The 20,621-nt window shown below is 27.0% G+C and overlaps 1 protein-coding gene across 4 annotated transcripts in view; it reads right to left on the bottom strand.

Moving 5' to 3' along the window:
• cnc (NFE2 like bZIP transcription factor cap-n-collar) overlaps nucleotides 1-20,621 on the bottom strand; it is a 667,227-nt gene that overhangs the window by 250,678 nt on the left and 395,928 nt on the right. For all 4 annotated transcript variants that reach the window (XM_075367220.1, XM_075367219.1, XM_075367218.1 and 1 more), the window contains one exon: nucleotides 572-714. In XM_075367220.1, the coding sequence (XP_075223335.1) occupies nucleotides 572-714 (143 nt within the window). The remainder of the gene's footprint in view (nucleotides 1-571; nucleotides 715-20,621) is intronic.

Below are 20,621 nucleotides of genomic sequence, written 5' to 3' on the forward strand. Positions count from 1 at the left end.
TAGCAATAAACTGATGTAAATAATACAAAATTTAGAAAAAAATACAGGTAATGCCAGATGCATAAGATTCTCATGCAAATACAAGCATTATATATACAGAAAAGGGAAATTCAATAATACATATACAGAAAATGACAAAGTAAATTATAAATTGTAAAACAGTTATCATTAGTATAAATTGAATTAGTAATTGAAAGAAATGTAATTGTGGTAAGGAGCTAACAAAATGGAATCTGATGAATTTCTTAGGAGTATAAATAATAATTATGAATAAAGAATTAACAGAAATTAATTGATTGTGTTTCTTACAATCCACTGGTTCCATATCTTGAATATCTTAGTAACTAGTACTCAGAAAATTGAATACTGTTAATTCAAGACAAAATGGCAAAGGTCAATGAGATCTCAGTGGTATTGTCACTTACAACTGGTTATAATTGTCATTTATAACTGTGTAATAACCTCAACAGTCAATGCCACTTTAAAAAAGAAGGACTGCACATTAATACATTTTTTAGGTTATTCTAAATAATTAATACATGTACAGTAGTAGTAAATGAATTAAGCTAACCTCAAATGTGTCCTCATCCAGGCCAACTAACTCAAGAGCCTCCGCAAGGGAGAAGTCAGACTGATCTATGAGCGAAGCAGAAGGCGGCTCTTCTTCAATGGGAACATCATTCCCGATCGGTTCATCTTTTAATATGTATTCTCCTACAAACATAAAAAACAAAACATTCATAATTATTATTATTATTATTATTAATGTTATTATACAGTAAATATTTTACCGATTTTATTGAAATATGAAAACCTATTAGTAATAGAACTGAATGCATTTAAGAAAAGTCACACTGAACAATAATCATTACAATTACTAATTAATTCTTGTGTGTTCACTGCTAAACAGGATCACTGATAATGCTGAAAAGACAGTATTTGATTCCAATGTATTTTTCAAAGGAAGAAGGAATAAAGGGAAAGAAAACGTGGAAATAAGAAAGTTCAATCGATCAACAAAGTAATCATATTGTATGACAGTGCCGACATCCGATAACATAAACAACAATTATTAAAACATACCTTAAGGCTTTTACTACACCAATAAAATTTTGGGTAATATTTATAATTTCTAATATCAAAAAATAATGATAACCAGAGAAAAGCTGGACAGTTATGTTGTTATTAACAATATAACAAGGTTCTGTTTAACAAATGGTCATTTGATTCCTGATATAAAAAGAAAATTTTTAATACAATTTTATTGCCATAGTAAACTTGGATCTAATAAAATACACACGCGCATGCGCAACATGTCCATACCATAATCTGTTAATTTCACATAAATTAAATACTTTCAAAGCTTTTTTAATATCAACATAGCAAAGTAACATAGGTCTTTACGTACAAATTTGACAATGACATAAATGGAAGGCACTAGCCTCCTCCTCATTGGGGGATTGAAGGTAACAATTTTAAATGTAAACTATATTTAAGTACATGAAGAGAACATTAAATCTTTTAATAAAAACTTATTAAAGTTTTAAATATTGATAGATCTATTCATTAAGATGGATAATGAGAGATTAATTAGCAATATTCTTTAGTATATGTTATATTTCAAATAAGGACTGTTTTTCAGTCAATTTAATTAACATTATTTTCATTTCAATTCATAATTTTATTTGATACATTGAGAATAATTTTTTATTTTTATGTTGGTACTGAAAAAAATTAATTTAGATGCTTTAAATCACATTTTATGGTGCATTTGAAGCATTAAAAACTAAAATTTGATATAAATTTGTATTATAATGTTAAAATAATTATTTTCCATAAAAATATTTTTAACATAACTTAAAAAAATAAAAATAAAATATTAAGTAACTGCTGAAACAACTTCCATCTTTTACACTGCTATAAAAATTTCAAAATTATTATACCAATTATTAATGTTGCATTTTTTTTTTTACAAGAAAAATACATACTTAGCCTAGACAAGAATAGAAATGATCACGTCATAATTATGCAATGGGAAATTACTGCAGGGTTCAGCCTGTAAATAAAACTGCACAAAATACATCTGAATATTTACTTTGAGACCAGGAAAATAGAAAAAAAAATTGGATGACAAACTGATAATTACCTAAAATAATAATTATCCAGATAATAGATATACTCTCATGACAAAAATTCTGTAGATGGGTTTATGATACCTAAATTTTCAAGGAACTCTTTAATTTTGAGAATAAAAAAGTTATCAAATCAAAATTGTTGATTGGTAATGTGCTGTCCCCATCCTAAATAAAAATGATCCAGTCTCCAACATAGTATCATGATGCAGGCATGTGCTGACATGTGGATAGGTTATGTGGACATGTGGATAGGTTATTGATCATCTCATGTTATAGTTTCTCTAAGGGTACATCATCTTTTCTAAATACCTGTTCCATCCTTTCCTCTTTTTGGGTTCTGTGAGTAAAGGTTACATTTTGTTAGGTTCATGATGATGATGATGCTGGATTCTATGTAGCAACTGAATCCTTATAGGCCAAAAAAAGATTTTGTATTTTATTTGGTAGGTACATAATGCAAACAATTTAACCACCTATCAGGTGAAACTGAATATCCTATCTTCCATATGTATGAGTACTATCTTCCAAGTATGAGTACACAAAATAATTAAGTCTAATAAACAACTCCCAAAAATTCAAATCGGCACATTATATATATATATATATATATATATATATATATTACAAATAAAAAACAAACTATACATAATCTATTGTAACATATTACCATAGAATTTTTGTTTGCCCATGAACTTATGATAACAAATAACTTGCATAATAGCTTGATGCGTTAACTTGAACTCTAACTTTTTCACTGTGAAATGTAGTTCGGAATACAAATACTGATTTATTAGAAATTCTTATGTATTGTTGTCTAAGAAACAAGTTTAACAAATATTATAATTTTTTTAACGACATTAAGAAATATTGAATTATTAAGATAAAAAAGTAATAACTACATACGTAGTAAAACTATTTTACCACAAGTTATTTATTAGTATTATTTTAAAACAGGAAAATTATTTCAATTAAATAAATAATAAACCGACCAACTTTATAAAAACAACTCTTTTTAAATTAGGATTATCTTTAAGGAATATCTGATAAACTAAATAATAAATGTCATTATGGCTTCATTTTGTTACAAATAAGATACTGAATCATTAACTCAGGTCTTTTATTGAATGATAAATTCTTATGGAATGATCAAATTGGTACATGGTGAAAATGTTATTAATATTACGATAAAAAAGAAGAATGTTCATTATCAATTATAATAAACTGTTTTTTCACATAAAAAAACATAATAAGTTATTTTAAAAGATCTAATTTTGATATGGAAGCTAAATTAATACCCAATTATCATATAACATCATATAAGAAATCAAAAATATTATTAAAACCTAGAACAGTAAAGTGTTTTTGTAGTTCATCAATGGTAACTACGTAAAATTTACTCAAGTTTTTACATGCAACTTTATTTTGTTTAATCTCAATGGCTAATCCAGAGATTGATTACCTTCTGTGCTTTTGTAAAAGGGACTTGCTAAGAGAAATCAGAAGCCAAATGGTGGTTGCTTCATGCAGAAAACATGTCATTTTTTAACACAAAGATTTATTTTACTCATGACAATATTGGCATCCACAATAGGAGGAATGCTTCTCTTAAATCTTGAGTAGAATGTTTTTAATTAGCTAAGAAGTTTTTGATTCCTGGTTGGACCAAGCATAATATCTGCTTACTTATGTACATATAACTTTTTTAGTATGCAATGTTTTGAATCAGAATTATCAGATTTCTTATCACTTAAAATCTCTTCCATTATATGAACTATTTCATGGTATTGTATTCTATTTTAGAAAAATTAGGAGATAAAATTATTTTCTGATAAATAAAATTATATCACAAATTTAATTCACTGCACAGATCTTCTTGTAACATCATTACCTAACAGTGATCTATACTGACAGGAAATAAAAGGAGATCTAATTCCAAAGGATACTTAGTTAATGATCCCTCTATTTAACCAGAATCCCTCATCACATTGAAGAAGTTTTACCCCGGATAAGAGCAACAGATTACAGATAAATGATTTAATGATTACCAGCTTAAAATATTTTTTCAACAAAAGTTTCTTTTCCTCAAGAAATTAAAGACCAAATAAAAGGAAAAATACAATAAAAAGAAATTAAAGAACAAATAAAAGGATCCTAAAGAACAAAGCCCATCATTAGAATTGCACAGTGAGAAGAAATACAAAACTAAATTATAAACTACTCACCCAGAATATTAATAGTAGGTTTTCATAAGTTAATTGAAGTTTTCTGTGTTGAGTAACAAATAACATCAACAGCCTCTGACGGCACAACTCAGGGCTTCCCTTTATAGAATTAAGGTGGATTAACAACTCAAATAAACCCTGATTAATGATCAATATTTATTTTACACTTTTATGACCTTCAAGGTAAGAATAGTAGCATCTCTTCCTTTCATGCAGAAGATTCTGAATTCAAATCCTGATCAAGTTTGTTATTTTTCATATCCTAAAAAATTCACTCTCATGTACATAAATAAATAAATAAAGATATATATATATATATATATATATATATATAACTGTAATTGGGTAATGGGCTGTTGTTAGTATATGAATAAACAAACAATACAAATATGATGGAAAATATTTATAATGTTTAGTTCTATACAAGGTAGAATCTAGATTGTATTTGTGATACAAACTAGAATTTGATTCTGGCAGTAACTATTATTTTAAATAAATGAAGTATATTTCACACATCTAAAACAATAAAACAAGCCAAGCATGAAGTCCTTAAAATCTAAATGATTTTTCTGATATTAATACAAACTAAAAATTGGGCACTCCCTAATAATCAAATTCTATGAAATTGGAATTCATTTTAAAACATCCCTAAAAGAGAGAAAGTTGATAAAGCAACTGGATTTCATATTTCAAGCAAATTGTGTGAAAATGCTGAAGATATAAATACTATAGAAAATACTTAAAATATCATGTATATTTTAAATTGATTTGACTTGACAGTAAAGATTACAAATTAATTCACAAATATAAGATGTTTTCTACAGCTCAAAAATCAAAATTCGCTATCTGTCTGTGCATAAATAATACTACTTCAGTTACGGCAGTACAAATAAATAAAAAAATTACCCTGTTACTAAAAAAAGCATTATTCCCCACACCCGCAAAACAAATTAAATAAACAATTTTTATTAAATCCATAAAAACATATCATAATATAACCTTAGGATTTAAAAAATTAAAATTTAATTATCATTAAGTAATAAAAAAGAAGACTTTATATTAAATCTTTTTTTTTTCTTTAAATTGGGTGATCATGGCTAAATAATAATGGTTAATGTGTAATTATTAAATTAAAGACTACAATAATTATTACAATTAAAAAATATTGCTAAGTAATCATAACGTTATAAATTCTACTTTATAAACAAACCTTAAAATTATTATTACATCTTAATTAAGAAAATAATTATTATTTTGAAATTTTCAATAACCATGTCAATTCATTATGTAATTATATGCAATTAACAATTAATGCAGGATAAATTACATACTATAATGATGGTATCAATTATAATAAAAAAATAAATAAAAAATAATAATAAAATGGAATTCACAATTATATTTATAACATCTCTTTTACAAAAAAAAAAAAAATAAATAAATAAAACTAGTCAAAAACAATAGTACCATATACAATTTAGTAGCAATTCATAATACTCTGCTAATAACTTGAAGGTAACACAATACCTTTGACATCTCAGAGAATAGCATGGATCATAATTTTATATCCTTATCTATTCCATAAATAATGTTAATATTTTCAACATTATAAAGGACGCAAAGATTGGAATGCAAGTACTAGGAGGACCAGAAAATACACACAGTTCCATCGAAGAGACTTTGATAACGGACTGACTGAAGTGATCCTATGCGGTCATAAAAGATAGTAATAATCATATTAGTAATAAATAAATCTTAATGACAAATAATATTCTATAAAAAAAGTGTTTGCAGTTACAATAATTTTTATTTTATTAAATAAACAATATGATGACATCCCATTATTTTTTTACTGCAATTATTCTAAGTAAAAAACTTCTGCTGTCTTAAAAAATGACTAATATGGAGTGTTTAAAATCATTTTTAAAGGCTTTACGCCTTAAGATACCATCTTAAAGCATAATTATGTTAACAACTTTACATTACTGAAATCAAGCATTTATTTTTGGGATGGTAATTTGTGTGGCTGATCCTAAACTTGTATATCAACATTCATCAGAAATGTAAAAAATTAAAAAAAAAAAATAATGTGTAAAAACTGGCAGAAGTGCTCCAAAGAAGACAAAAGTCATTTTATCATTGGAAAAGTTGTGGCAACTGTTTTTTAAGTTGCTAAGTTGCACAAGGCATTGAGCATTTCAATCGAAGTGATGAAATCAAGCAAAAATGATTGTACTTCATAAAGAAAACACAGCTCACTCAGCAGAGGATACAATATCAGAAAATGAATTCTTCAACACCCACCACAATTTGCAAATTTAACATTAGTTTTTTCCTATTTCAAAGATGAAAAATTGGCATGGCTGCATTTAATAGATGAAACAAATACATGTGTTAAAAAAAATTGTTTAAAAAAACTTGAAACTGCTGAATAAGTATATCAATTTAAAAGGAGACTATAGAAAAGATAAGTAAATATGTAAAAAGAATTTTTCCAAAAAAAAGTAATTTTCATTGTTACTCTTGAAAATACAACTCCCCTTGCCTCATATTGTTTTGCATTTTTATAAGATAAGAAAAGAAAAGATATTGTTGAAAATGTACAGATTGAATTCATTTCTATCAATATTAATGTAGTTTGAAAAATTATATAAATGGCATAACAAAATTTTACTACAAAAAAAGAAATAGGAGGTTTAACAGATCTCTATACTTAAACTTAATTCCCTATCAACATTACATTAATAAGTACAGACAATTATTCATTGTTTTAATTGGTACCAGCTTCTGTTATTAACACTTGAGGAAGAAAAAATATTAGTCAGGATTCCCTTACGTGAGGAGGAAAGGGTATCACTTGTAGTATTGAATATGGCCTGCATATTCTTGGCTTCAGTATGCCGATATATATAACACTATACATTCAACTTAGTGAGTGAAGAAGGCAACAGCATCTATTTCACTGCATTTTTCATGGGATAAATTGGTTTCAAATTATTTATAAAAAGGACTACACCAATTTTTAGAGTAGCTTTTATCTCATTTTGGGTTGTTATCAACCATTTGGTCATGGTTTGGAAAAATATGTAAAAATCATAAATAGTAGAGATGTCTAAAAAAAAAATCAATTTATTTGTGACAAAATGTAAAGTTTATGTTAAATCTGGCAAACACATAAACAAATTTCCAAGTCACAACCATACATAAGAAAACTATTTTTAACATTATAAATGAAAACTTGCTGTAGTATGTGCAGCATACACTATAACTAGAAGAATAATCAGTAACCCAGCATATAATGAGTAACATAAACAACAAAAAAAATATGCATATATATATATATATATATATATATATATGCATATATATATATATATATATATATATATATATATATACACACACACACATAAAATTTTTAATATAAAACAAAAAGAAAAATTATGTGTTAAATTATTCTTCTTTGCTTTATTTTAGAATTTATTTAAGTTCCAAATCACCTCCACCGGTCTAGTTGAACAGTTTGTAACTTCAACTGTATACTTGCTAATGTCAAAAAATCTGATGAGGACAACACATGACTTCCTTGTATGCCTATTAAATTTTGTTTTGTTAAAAACTTGTGATATATATTTTTTTTTGTAATTGAATATTATTATTTATCGTAATTTTATTTTACAATCAGCGGTTGATAATTATTAATAAATCAATATTTTAAATTAAAAAAAAAATATTAAAAAAAAAGAAGATGAAGTCTGATTTGAACTGATGTGCCTTCCTTAAGATCCAAATATTTTATTAATTAAAATTTTATTTGGCTATAACTCTGGACCAATGAAAATCAGTACACTTATGATATATCGCTGAAAAACTCTCAATGAGGGCTTATTACTGCTGTAAGAAAGGTTTTTTGGACACTTTTGGTTCAGTTGATTGCAATCAAAAAGGGAGGTGCACAACAAGATGTTACAACAGTCCTAAATCCAAAATTTCAATGTCCTAAAATCATTTTGAGTTAAGGAAAATTGTTTTTGAGTTATGCAAGATACATACGTACGTACAGATATCATGCCAAAACTAGTCAAAATGGATTCAGGGATGGTCAAAATGGATATTTCCATTGATACCTGGAAACTGAATTTTTTCGTGATCACAATACTTCCTTTACTTTGTACAAGGAAGTAAAATGATATGGATGTTCAGTTTTACCTATTCTTAGGTGATTTTTAATTTCTGGAAAAAAAAATTTATTTTATCATATATTTGCTGGTTAATACAAAATCATCGATCACTAAAATTACTGGTTGTTTGGGTAAAAATAATCTGATCCAAGTGATTACAGAGAAGATGGATATCTGCTGTTTAGAGGGGTCCTTGTCTTTTCTCCAGATGAGGTATTATTTCCACTGCTATTCAATTGAGGGTAGATCTTTCTCGCTTTCCATCTCTTTTCCTTAACCTTAAACCTTGCAATCCAATTTTCAGTTTTATGAATGTATACCTAATCTGACATCATCAGTTGTTAAAATGAAATTTAATGTCATGAGAATACTGACATTAAAATTTAAATATAAACTACAAATTTCATTAAAAAAAAATACTTAAGAATTTAATACACACTTAAAAAATAACCTGATTTATTACATACAATTAAAATCTTATATTTTCTTAATTTAGGTAAGAGATAATTTGAAACATTAACTGTATCTAGAAAAATCCATACTAGAACATCAAAGTGCAATTGAGTACATCATCTTAACAAAGTTCCTGTCAATTGTAACAAGATAAATTTTTGATGGCACTTCAGTTCTACAATAAAAATTTTTCATTTAAACAAATTCTATTATTTGCTTTTTAAAATTAGTTTAACTAGTCATGCATCAAAAATCTTAACTAGAATTTTATACAGAAGAATTGAGAGGAGAGTGGAAGAAGTGTTAGGAGAAGACCAATTTGGTTTCAGGAAAAGTATAGGGACAAGGGAAACAATTTTAGGCCTCAGATTAATAGTAGAAGGAAGATTAAAGAAAAACAAACCAACATATTTGGCTTTTATAGACCTAGAAAAGGCTTTCGATAACGTAGACTGGAATAAAATGTTCAGCATTTTAAAAAAAATTAGGGTTCAAATACAGAGATAGAAGAACAATTGCTAACATGTACAGGAACCAAACAGCAACAATAACAATTGAAGAACATAAGAAAGAAGCCGTAATAAGAAAGGGAGTCCAACAAGGATGTTCCCTATCTCCGTTACTTTTTAATCTTTACATGGAACTAGCAGTTAATGATGTTAAAGAACAATTTAGATTCGGAGTAACAGTACAAGGTGAAAAGATAAAGATGCTACGATTTGCTGATGATATAGTAATTCTAGCCGAGAGTAAAAAGGATTTAGAAGAAACAATGAACGGCATAGATGAAGTCCTACGCAAGAACTATAGCATGAAAATAAACAAGAACAAAACAAAAGTAATGAAATGTAGTAGAAATAACAAAGATGGACCACTGAATGTGAAAATAGGAGGAGAAAAGATTATGGAGGTAGAAGAATTTTGTTATTTGGGAAGTAAAATTACTAAAGATGGACGAAACAGGAGCGATATAAAATGCCGAATAGCACAAGCTAAACGAGCCTTCAATAAGAAACATAATTTGTTTACATCAAAAATTAATTTAAATGTCAGGAAAAAATTTTTGAAAGTGTATGTTTGGAGTGTCGCTTTATATGGAAATGAAACTTGGACAATCGGAGTATCTGAGAAGAAAAGACTAGAAGCTTTTGAAATGTGGTGCTATAGGAGAATGTTAAAAATCAGATGGGTGGATAAAGTGACAAATGAAGAGGTATTGCGGCAAATAGATGAAGAAAGAAGCATTTGGAAAAATATAGTTAAAAGAAGAGACAGACTTATAGGCCACATACTAAGGCATCCTGGAATAATCGCTTTAATATTGGAAGGACAGGTAGAAGGGAAAAATTGTGTAGGCAGGCCACGTTTGGAGTATGTAAAACAAATTGTTGGGGATGTAGGATGTAGAGGGTATACTGAAATGAAACGACTAGCACTAGATAGGGAATCTTGGAGAGCTGCATCAAACCAGTCAAATGACTGAAGACAAAAAAAAAAAAAAAAAAATTATTTTTAACAAATTAATTTAAATGTAAATAAAAGAATAAATATTTTTTTATAATCTAATTGATTAACATCAATGAAACATAAATGCTAAATAGCCATTAACAAAGAATTTATAATTTCACCGACTGACAAAAACTCCATTCATCAATATTCAATGACCATAAATGATCTGTTTAGATTAAATAACGAGGTATTAAATTTAAAAAAATAATGTACAGATAACAAAGAATATAATAGTAACAAAAAAATGTAATTATAACTAACTGTATAAAACTGAATGATAATAAAATACCTCAAAGTCAGACAGTACAACAAGACAAATTCAAATGAAAAACATGAAAAAAGGTAAAATAAAATGCAATCTATTCATAAAATGATAAAAATGGAATGTTACACAGTGTAAATAAAATAAAAATATAAAAATGAAGGAAATGTAATATTTATAAATAACAAAAAGGGAGAAAAAATGCAACTATTTTCATGTAAATTTTATACAGATTGAAAAGAATGATAAATTTGAACATGATGATATTGAAAGGAACACTCCTAAATTTACATAAGTTTCAATAAAAGTACAAAAGATAAATACTCAACCGAGTCTGCACAGGAAAATCCAGCACAAGTAGTATTACAAAGTAAACTCTACCTCTAGTGCAAAACAGTAAAACCCATTACTCAGATTTTTATGTTAGAGACTGAAACGAACAATGACAGGTATCTTTTTTAAAGTAATTATTAAAAATTCTAGTAAGAAAATGTTAGTAGTCTATTTGCTGTAGTATTAATTTATTGTTCCTACAAATTCAATCACTAAAAATAAAATATGTTTACACTCAAAAGCTTTCTCCAAAAAATAAAATCAACTGAATTAAAGAAGCAAGTTCTAAAGATTTAGAAAAATGGTAAACACAACATAACTAGTTTTAATTACTCTGTTTTTTACAATACACTTAAAATATTGTTAACAGAAATAAATCCACTAATTAAATTTGTAAAAATAAAAACAGGTTGCTTCATGGTATTTTACGCATTTAATATGCTGCACATTTTAATACCTTAATTGTTCTAACATTTACAATTTTTTTAAATTTCAATTTCAAAATTTTTTTACAATTTTTTAACTATTTAAAAAAATATTATTGTACACTATTTTTTTAACAATCTTTTTACAATTTTAACTTAAAGGAACTTTTAACAAATTATAAAGTTTCATTTTATGTAGCTTGACATGTTTAAGTTTACAAATAACAATTTTTACATCCATTTTTAAAACTTTTTTCTTGAATAAGACTGGTGGAATTTAATATGATTTTTATGTCCAGATACTGTTCCTGATGTTAATGGGAATATAAATTATGAAAATTTTGTAATGTTCAGCCACCATACCAGAGTGTGGCTGAACTCTGAGCCTTCTGTCCCAAAATACAAAGATATGACCAATCCTTCACAGAATCGCAGAAGATGACTGAGCAGAAAAATATCAGTAAACAAAGACATCACTTATGCATTGGTATATAGATTACAACATATGCGATAGTAATTCCAAATTTATTCAAATAAAAAGTACAATAATTATTTTTACATGATCTTGATCCACACAATACTGGTAACAGGAACAAACTTTTTTAACTCATTCGAAGGTAATATGGTACAAAGAACTGTTGCAAACAACAGGAATGGTCAAAAGGGATGGATATTTCCATTGAAATCTGAAAACCAATATTTTTTGCAATCACAATAATACTTCCTTTACTTCATACAAGAAAGTAGAATAGGCAAATTAACTACACAGAAGTAAAATTCTTTAATTTTTCGATAGGTGACCAAAGCAATGTAAAATAAATTTTCATAAAAAAATTTCATCTTCTATAAAAATTCATAAAATAATAAAAGATGATTTTAGGGTAATAAATTTAAAAAAAAATAAATATTTTTGTAAGAGAAGTATAAGCAGGATGAGGTTGTAACCAACATGTTCATTAACTTCAATTATCAACATGAATTGGTTTATTAAATATTACACATGATTTTGACTTTGTATTTTCATCCTTAAACTTTAAGACCATTTCATTTCCGGGGGTCAACTACCTGAGATTTTAGAGATATTGAAGAACCATTAAGTTACCATCTATAAAGACATTTTTTTAGACATAATGGTCTAAAAAAATACTTATTAAATTAATTAATTTAGGTTAATTAATAATTATTAGTAAATCAATATATTTCAATTTAAAAAAAAAAGGAGAAGTCTGATTCAAACTGATGTTCAAAACATATTTTGAACTTCTAAGTTCAAAATATGTCATTAATTAAAATTTTATTTGGCTATAACTCTGGAACCAATGAAAAAAATCCGTTTCAGCACGCCGGAAGAGGAGGTAGATTTCACCAGTGCTAAGTAGGGGATACAAAAAATTTTCACCTTAAAGTTAAGAAAATTCAAATTTACTCAATACAGCAATGGTTGCATGTGAAAAAAGGTTTTCACGTATTTAGCATACGACAAACCCCATCTTCTTACAACTCCAGCAAAATGTTGGTCATTTCTTGCCGTAAGGGTTGGTCATATCAAAAATTGTTTCACACAAAAGTTTTAGATAATGTTTAGAGGATTAATGATCAAGGGAGGTATGACTTTTTTTTTGTCTTCAAAACACCATTTTTCCCACCCCCTGGGCCAATGGTTGGTGATATCAAAAACTTTACTTAGATAAGTTTTAGGCCCTTATCCAAAGAATGGTATGAACTTTAAACAAATTTGATATTTTATTTAATAAGAAAGTTATAGCGATATTTTGTTTTTTCAAAAAAGCACTCCCATTTCCACCCCTGTTGTCGAATTTTGGCACAAAATTACAGCAGTTATCGTGTCTACAAGAAAGTGAAATAAATATATATTTATATATATAAACTTTTGAACTGACGGTGGTTTAGGGTCTGGGGGATATTAAACGTGAAGATATGTTGAAATTTTCCGGAAGTCGAATCATGGTATCCCCCATTACGATAGGTAGCTTCTTATGAAATCTACCTAATAAGTAACTCTTGTGATATATTATTGAAAAACTCTCAATGATGACTTATTACTGCAGGTAAGAAAAAGTTAAAAAACCAAATGTTTTGGTTTTTGGATGTTTTTGGACATTGTTGGTCAAGTCAATTGCAATCAAAAAAGGAGGTGCACAACTTGATGTTACAACAGTCCTAAATCCAAAATGTCAACTAACCGTTTTTGAGTTATGCAAGATTCAATATATGTACAGACGTCGTGCCAAAACCAGTCAAAATCGATTCAGGGATGATCAAAATGGATATTTCCGTTGAAATCAGAAAACCAAAATTTTTCACGATCATAATTCTTCCTTAACTTCATACAAGAAAGTAAAAACCTTTTCTGCCATGTTTTTAGTATTTTTCAAAAATCTGCTTCATAAAAAATCTTTTTTTGTATATTTAATAGCACAATTTAAAAATTATAAAGAAGTTTAAGTGCCATTTCAGTCGCTGATAAAATATCACACAAATATTTTTTGTATCGGTGACCAAGATGGTAAATATATCTCTAAAAATTTTAAATGTTTTTAATACAACTTACAAAAATAAAACTTATTTTGAAGCATAGATCTCTTAAAAATTATTACATCACAGAATGAAAAAAGATTATAAGATTAAAAGATTATTTATATATATATGTAACATTTTTGTAGCAATTCCACTATATGGTTTTATTATTTAATTTTAATGAAGTCAGTGAAAATTATCATAATAAGAATGTTTAATCAATGTTTAAGGAGGTAAGCTGCTATACATTTGAAAGAAAAACACATACATAAACTAGATAAATTTCATGATATATTTAATAATAACCAAGATAACATTAAATTAGTGGGAGACATTGGCAGTAATGAGGTCATGACCACGTACAGCTAACTGATATAAATAAAATTAATTTGTTTTAAATTTAGATCGACATCTGAAATAGTATTTCTTATGAATAATGAAATTTAATTTAGAAATGTGAGGCCATATGTATGAATAATTAATTAAATTCAGCTCCAAAATGATTTACATATCCCCAATTTTTAATGAAATAATGCAAGCAGCAACTACACAATTCTTTTATAACATAGTCATATGTATTTATACATTATAAATATAACATAATTATTTTTGATTTGTAAAAAAAAAGAAAAAGAAATAAAAAATTTAAACAAATTAAAATAGGGCTGCTAGATATCAAACAGGTGCTAAAAAATGCAGTTCTGACAGATTGACATTTAAAAATTTTTGTGAAACACTTTTTGAGTTTCTACACTTTTGGTTATACTCTATTATAAAAAACAAAAAAATTCCTATGAAGTAGAGAATATAATATGTTTCAAGCAACAGGCCTATTTTAAATTGTTTTATTTGGACGATGATTTAAAGGAATTACAACATTAATAGATTTAAATTACAATTAAAGATCTATTTACAATTTTATTTAATAGATAGAATTTATACGTAATTATAAGAAACAATTACAAAACATAAATAAATAATAATATGAAAAAAGTGCTTGTCATGCAATAGCATCTAATCTTATAAAATTGTGCAGGCAGGCAATGTTTGGAATATGGAAAACAAATTGTTAGGGATGCAGAATGTAGGGGCATACCAAAATGAAATGACTAGCACTAGAAAGGGAAGATTGAAGAGCTGGATAAAACCAATCAAATGATAAAGACAAAAAAGCATCTCATCATGCTATAGGTTCATATTACAGCAAAATAAGTTATTTTTAAGTAACCCACTTCTTAGCCTAAGTTAATTTTAAGAGAAAAATTTAAATTATAATTTCAAATTTATATATATATTTTTTTATAATAGAATAATTATTTTTTAATGCAATAAATATTTAGTTAATAATTTGTAACATCATCTTCAATTTAATTTTCTTTGATCAAAATGTAGGTATGATTTATGCATTCACTAGCATGATGATGAGCCCTTTAAAATGAAAAATAGTTAGTTTTCCTATAATCTTTGTTACCATAACTGCCTGTAATGTAAGTGTTAAAAATCTAATATTTTTTAAAAAAACTTAAAGAAAGAGAAATTCAACTTAAAGTTTTTTTTAACGTAAATAAAAAAAAAATTGTCTAACCAAGGAAAGAAAACAACAGAAAGGCCACCACCAAGTGATTCAAACAGATTAAAGAAAATCTAAAAGAAGTAAAAATAGAATCACACTAACACAGACACATTCCGATAAAAACTCAAAACATGTGAGCAGTTCTAGAAGACAAGAATATGATGGATGAAGCAAATACAAGAATAATAGTCAATAAAAAGGTACTGGGAACAAAAGAAGAGATACTATAAGTGAAACTCCAGCATATACTAAAAATCCAATATTGATCAATTGGATTGTATCCTATTTTAAAAATTTACATGTATTTAATGCTACTTTGTTGAATTGGAAACCACAGGCAACGGAGTAACAGTACAAGGTGAAAAGATAAAGATGCTACGATTTGCTGATGATATAGTAATTCTAGCCGAGAGTAAAAAGGATTTAGAAGAAACAATGAACGGCATAGATGAAGTCCTACGCAAGAACTATAGCATGAAAATAAACAAGAACAAAACAAAAGTAATGAAATGTAGTAGAAATAACAAAGATGGACCACTGAATGTGAAAATAGGAGGAGAAAAGATTATGGAGGTAGAAGAATTTTGTTATTTGGGAAGTAAAATTACTAAAGATGGACGAAACAGGAGCGATATAAAATGCCGAATAGCACAAGCTAAACGAGCCTTCAATAAGAAACATAATTTGTTTACATCAAAAATTAATTTAAATGTCAGGAAAAAATTTTTGAAAGTGTATGTTTGGAGTGTCGCTTTATATGGAAATGAAACTTGGACAATCGGAGTATCTGAGAAGAAAAGACTAGAAGCTTTTGAAATGTGGTGCTATAGGAGAATGTTAAAAATCAGATGGGTGGATAAAGTGACAAATGAAGAGGTATTGCGGCAAATAGATGAAGAAAGAAGCATTTGGAAAAATATAGTTAAAAGAAGAGACAGACTTATAGGCCACATACTAAGGCATCCTGGAATAATCGCTTTAATATTGGAAGGACAGGTAGAAGGGAAAAATTGTGTAGGCAGGCCACGTTTGGAGTATGTAAAACAAATTGTTGGGGATGTAGGATGTAGAGGGTATACTGAAATGAAACGACTAGCACTAGATAGGGAATCTTGGAGAGCTGCATCAAACCAGTCAAATGACTGAAGACAAAAAAAAAAAAAAAAAAATTATTTTTAACAAATTAATTTAAATGTAAATAAAAGAATAAATATTTTTTTATAATCTAATTGATTAACATCAATGAAACATAAATGCTAAATAGCCATTAACAAAGAATTTATAATTTCACCGACTGACAAAAACTCCATTCATCAATATTCAATGACCATAAATGATCTGTTTAGATTAAATAACGAGGTATTAAATTTAAAAAAATAATGTACAGATAACAAAGAATATAATAGTAACAAAAAAATGTAATTATAACTAACTGTATAAAACTGAATGATAATAAAATACCTCAAAGTCAGACAGTACAACAAGACAAATTCAAATGAAAAACATGAAAAAAGGTAAAATAAAATGCAATCTATTCATAAAATGATAAAAATGGAATGTTACACAGTGTAAATAAAATAAAAATATAAAAATGAAGGAAATGTAATATTTATAAATAACAAAAAGGGAGAAAAAATGCAACTATTTTCATGTAAATTTTATACAGATTGAAAAGAATGATAAATTTGAACATGATGATATTGAAAGGAACACTCCTAAATTTACATAAGTTTCAATAAAAGTACAAAAGATAAATACTCAACCGAGTCTGCACAGGAAAATCCAGCACAAGTAGTATTACAAAGTAAACTCTACCTCTAGTGCAAAACAGTAAAACCCATTACTCAGATTTTTATGTTAGAGACTGAAACGAACAATGACAGGTATCTTTTTTAAAGTAATTATTAAAAATTCTAGTAAGAAAATGTTAGTAGTCTATTTGCTGTAGTATTAATTTATTGTTCCTACAAATTCAATCACTAAAAATAAAATATGTTTACACTCAAAAGCTTTCTCCAAAAAATAAAATCAACTGAATTAAAGAAGCAAGTTCTAAAGATTTAGAAAAATGGTAAACACAACATAACTAGTTTTAATTACTCTGTTTTTTACAATACACTTAAAATATTGTTAACAGAAATAAATCCACTAATTAAATTTGTAAAAATAAAAACAGGTTGCTTCATGGTATTTTACGCATTTAATATGCTGCACATTTTAATACCTTAATTGTTCTAACATTTACAATTTTTTTAAATTTCAATTTCAAAATTTTTTTACAATTTTTTAACTATTTAAAAAAATATTATTGTACACTATTTTTTTAACAATCTTTTTACAATTTTAACTTAAAGGAACTTTTAACAAATTATAAAGTTTCATTTTATGTAGCTTGACATGTTTAAGTTTACAAATAACAATTTTTACATCCATTTTTAAAACTTTTTTCTTGAATAAGACTGGTGGAATTTAATATGATTTTTATGTCCAGATACTGTTCCTGATGTTAATGGGAATATAAATTATGAAAATTTTGTAATGTTCAGCCACCATACCAGAGTGTGGCTGAACTCTGAGCCTTCTGTCCCAAAATACAAAGATATGACCAATCCTTCACAGAATCGCAGAAGATGACTGAGCAGAAAAATATCAGTAAACAAAGACATCACTTATGCATTGGTATATAGATTACAACATATGCGATAGTAATTCCAAATTTATTCAAATAAAAAGTACAATAATTATTTTTACATGATCTTGATCCACACAATACTGGTAACAGGAACAAACTTTTTTAACTCATTCGAAGGTAATATGGTACAAAGAACTGTTGCAAACAACAGGAATGGTCAAAAGGGATGGATATTTCCATTGAAATCTGAAAACCAATATTTTTTGCAATCACAATAATACTTCCTTTACTTCATACAAGAAAGTAGAATAGGCAAATTAACTACACAGAAGTAAAATTCTTTAATTTTTCGATAGGTGACCAAAGCAATGTAAAATAAATTTTCATAAAAAAATTTCATCTTCTATAAAAATTCATAAAATAATAAAAGATGATTTTAGGGTAATAAATTTAAAAAAAAATAAATATTTTTGTAAGAGAAGTATAAGCAGGATGAGGTTGTAACCAACATGTTCATTAACTTCAATTATCAACATGAATTGGTTTATTAAATATTACACATGATTTTGACTTTGTATTTTCATCCTTAAACTTTAAGACCATTTCATTTCCGGGGGTCAACTACCTGAGATTTTAGAGATATTGAAGAACCATTAAGTTACCATCTATAAAGACATTTTTTTAGACATAATGGTCTAAAAAAATACTTATTAAATTAATTAATTTAGGTTAATTAATAATTATTAGTAAATCAATATATTTCAATTTAAAAAAAAAAGGAGAAGTCTGATTCAAACTGATGTTCAAAACATATTTTGAACTTCTAAGTTCAAAATATGTCATTAATTAAAATTTTATTTGGCTATAACTCTGGAACCAATGAAAAAAATCCGTTTCAGCACGCCGGAAGAGGAGGTAGATTTCACCAGTGCTAAGTAGGGGATACAAAAAATTTTCACCTTAAAGTTAAGAAAATTCAAATTTACTCAATACAGCAATGGTTGCATGTGAAAAAAGGTTTTCACGTATTTAGCATACGACAAACCCCATCTTCTTACAACTCCAGCAAAATGTTGGTCATTTCTTGCCGTAAGGGTTGGTCATATCAAAAATTGTTTCACACAAAAGTTTTAGATAATGTTTAGAGGATTAATGATCAAGGGAGGTATGACTTTTTTTTTGTCTTCAAAACACCATTTTTCCCACCCCCTGGGCCAATGGTTGGTGATATCAAAAACTTTACTTAGATAAGTTTTAGGCCCTTATCCAAAGAATGGTATGAACTTTAAACAAATTTGATATTTTATTTAATAAGAAAGTTATAGCGATATTTTGTTTTTTCAAAAAAGCACTCCCATTTCCACCCCTGTTGTCGAATTTTGGCACAAAATTACAGCAGTTATCGTGTCTACAAGAAAGTGAAATAAATATATATTTATATATATAAACTTTTGAACTGACGGTGGTTTAGGGTCTGGGGGATATTAAACGTGAAGATATGTTGAAATTTTCCGGAAGTCGAATCATGGTATCCCCCATTACGATAGGTAGCTTCTTATGAAATCTACCTAATAAGTAACTCTTGTGATATATTATTGAAAAACTCTCAATGATGACTTATTACTGCAGGTAAGAAAAAGTTAAAAAACCAAATGTTTTGGTTTTTGGATGTTTTTGGACATTGTTGGTCAAGTCAATTGCAATCAAAAAAGGAGGTGCACAACTTGATGTTACAACAGTCCTAAATCCAAAATGTCAACTAACCGTTTTTGAGTTATGCAAGATTCAATATATGTACAGACGTCGTGCCAAAACCAGTCAAAATCGATTCAGGGATGATCAAAATGGATATTTCCGTTGAAATCAGAAAACCAAAATTTTTCACGATCATAATTCTTCCTTAACTTCATACAAGAAAGTAAAAACCTTTTCTGCCATGTTTTTAGTATTTTTCAAAAATCTGCTTCATAAAAAATCTTTTTTTGTATATTTAATAGCACAATTTAAAAATTATAAAGAAGTTTAAGTGCCATTTCAGTCGCTGATAAAATATCACACAAATATTTTTTGTATCGGTGACCAAGATGGTAAATATATCTCTAAAAATTTTAAATGTTTTTAATACAACTTACAAAAATAAAACTTATTTTGAAGCATAGATCTCTTAAAAATTATTACATCACAGAATGAAAAAAGATTATAAGATTAAAAGATTATTTATATATATATGTAACATTTTTGTAGCAATTCCACTATATGGTTTTATTATTTAATTTTAATGAAGTCAGTGAAAATTATCATAATAAGAATGTTTAATCAATGTTTAAGGAGGTAAGCTGCTATACATTTGAAAGAAAA

This window comes from Lycorma delicatula, chromosome 5, assembly GCF_047948215.1.
Source record: "Lycorma delicatula isolate Av1 chromosome 5, ASM4794821v1, whole genome shotgun sequence".
Taxonomy (NCBI): domain Eukaryota; kingdom Metazoa; phylum Arthropoda; class Insecta; order Hemiptera; family Fulgoridae; genus Lycorma; species Lycorma delicatula.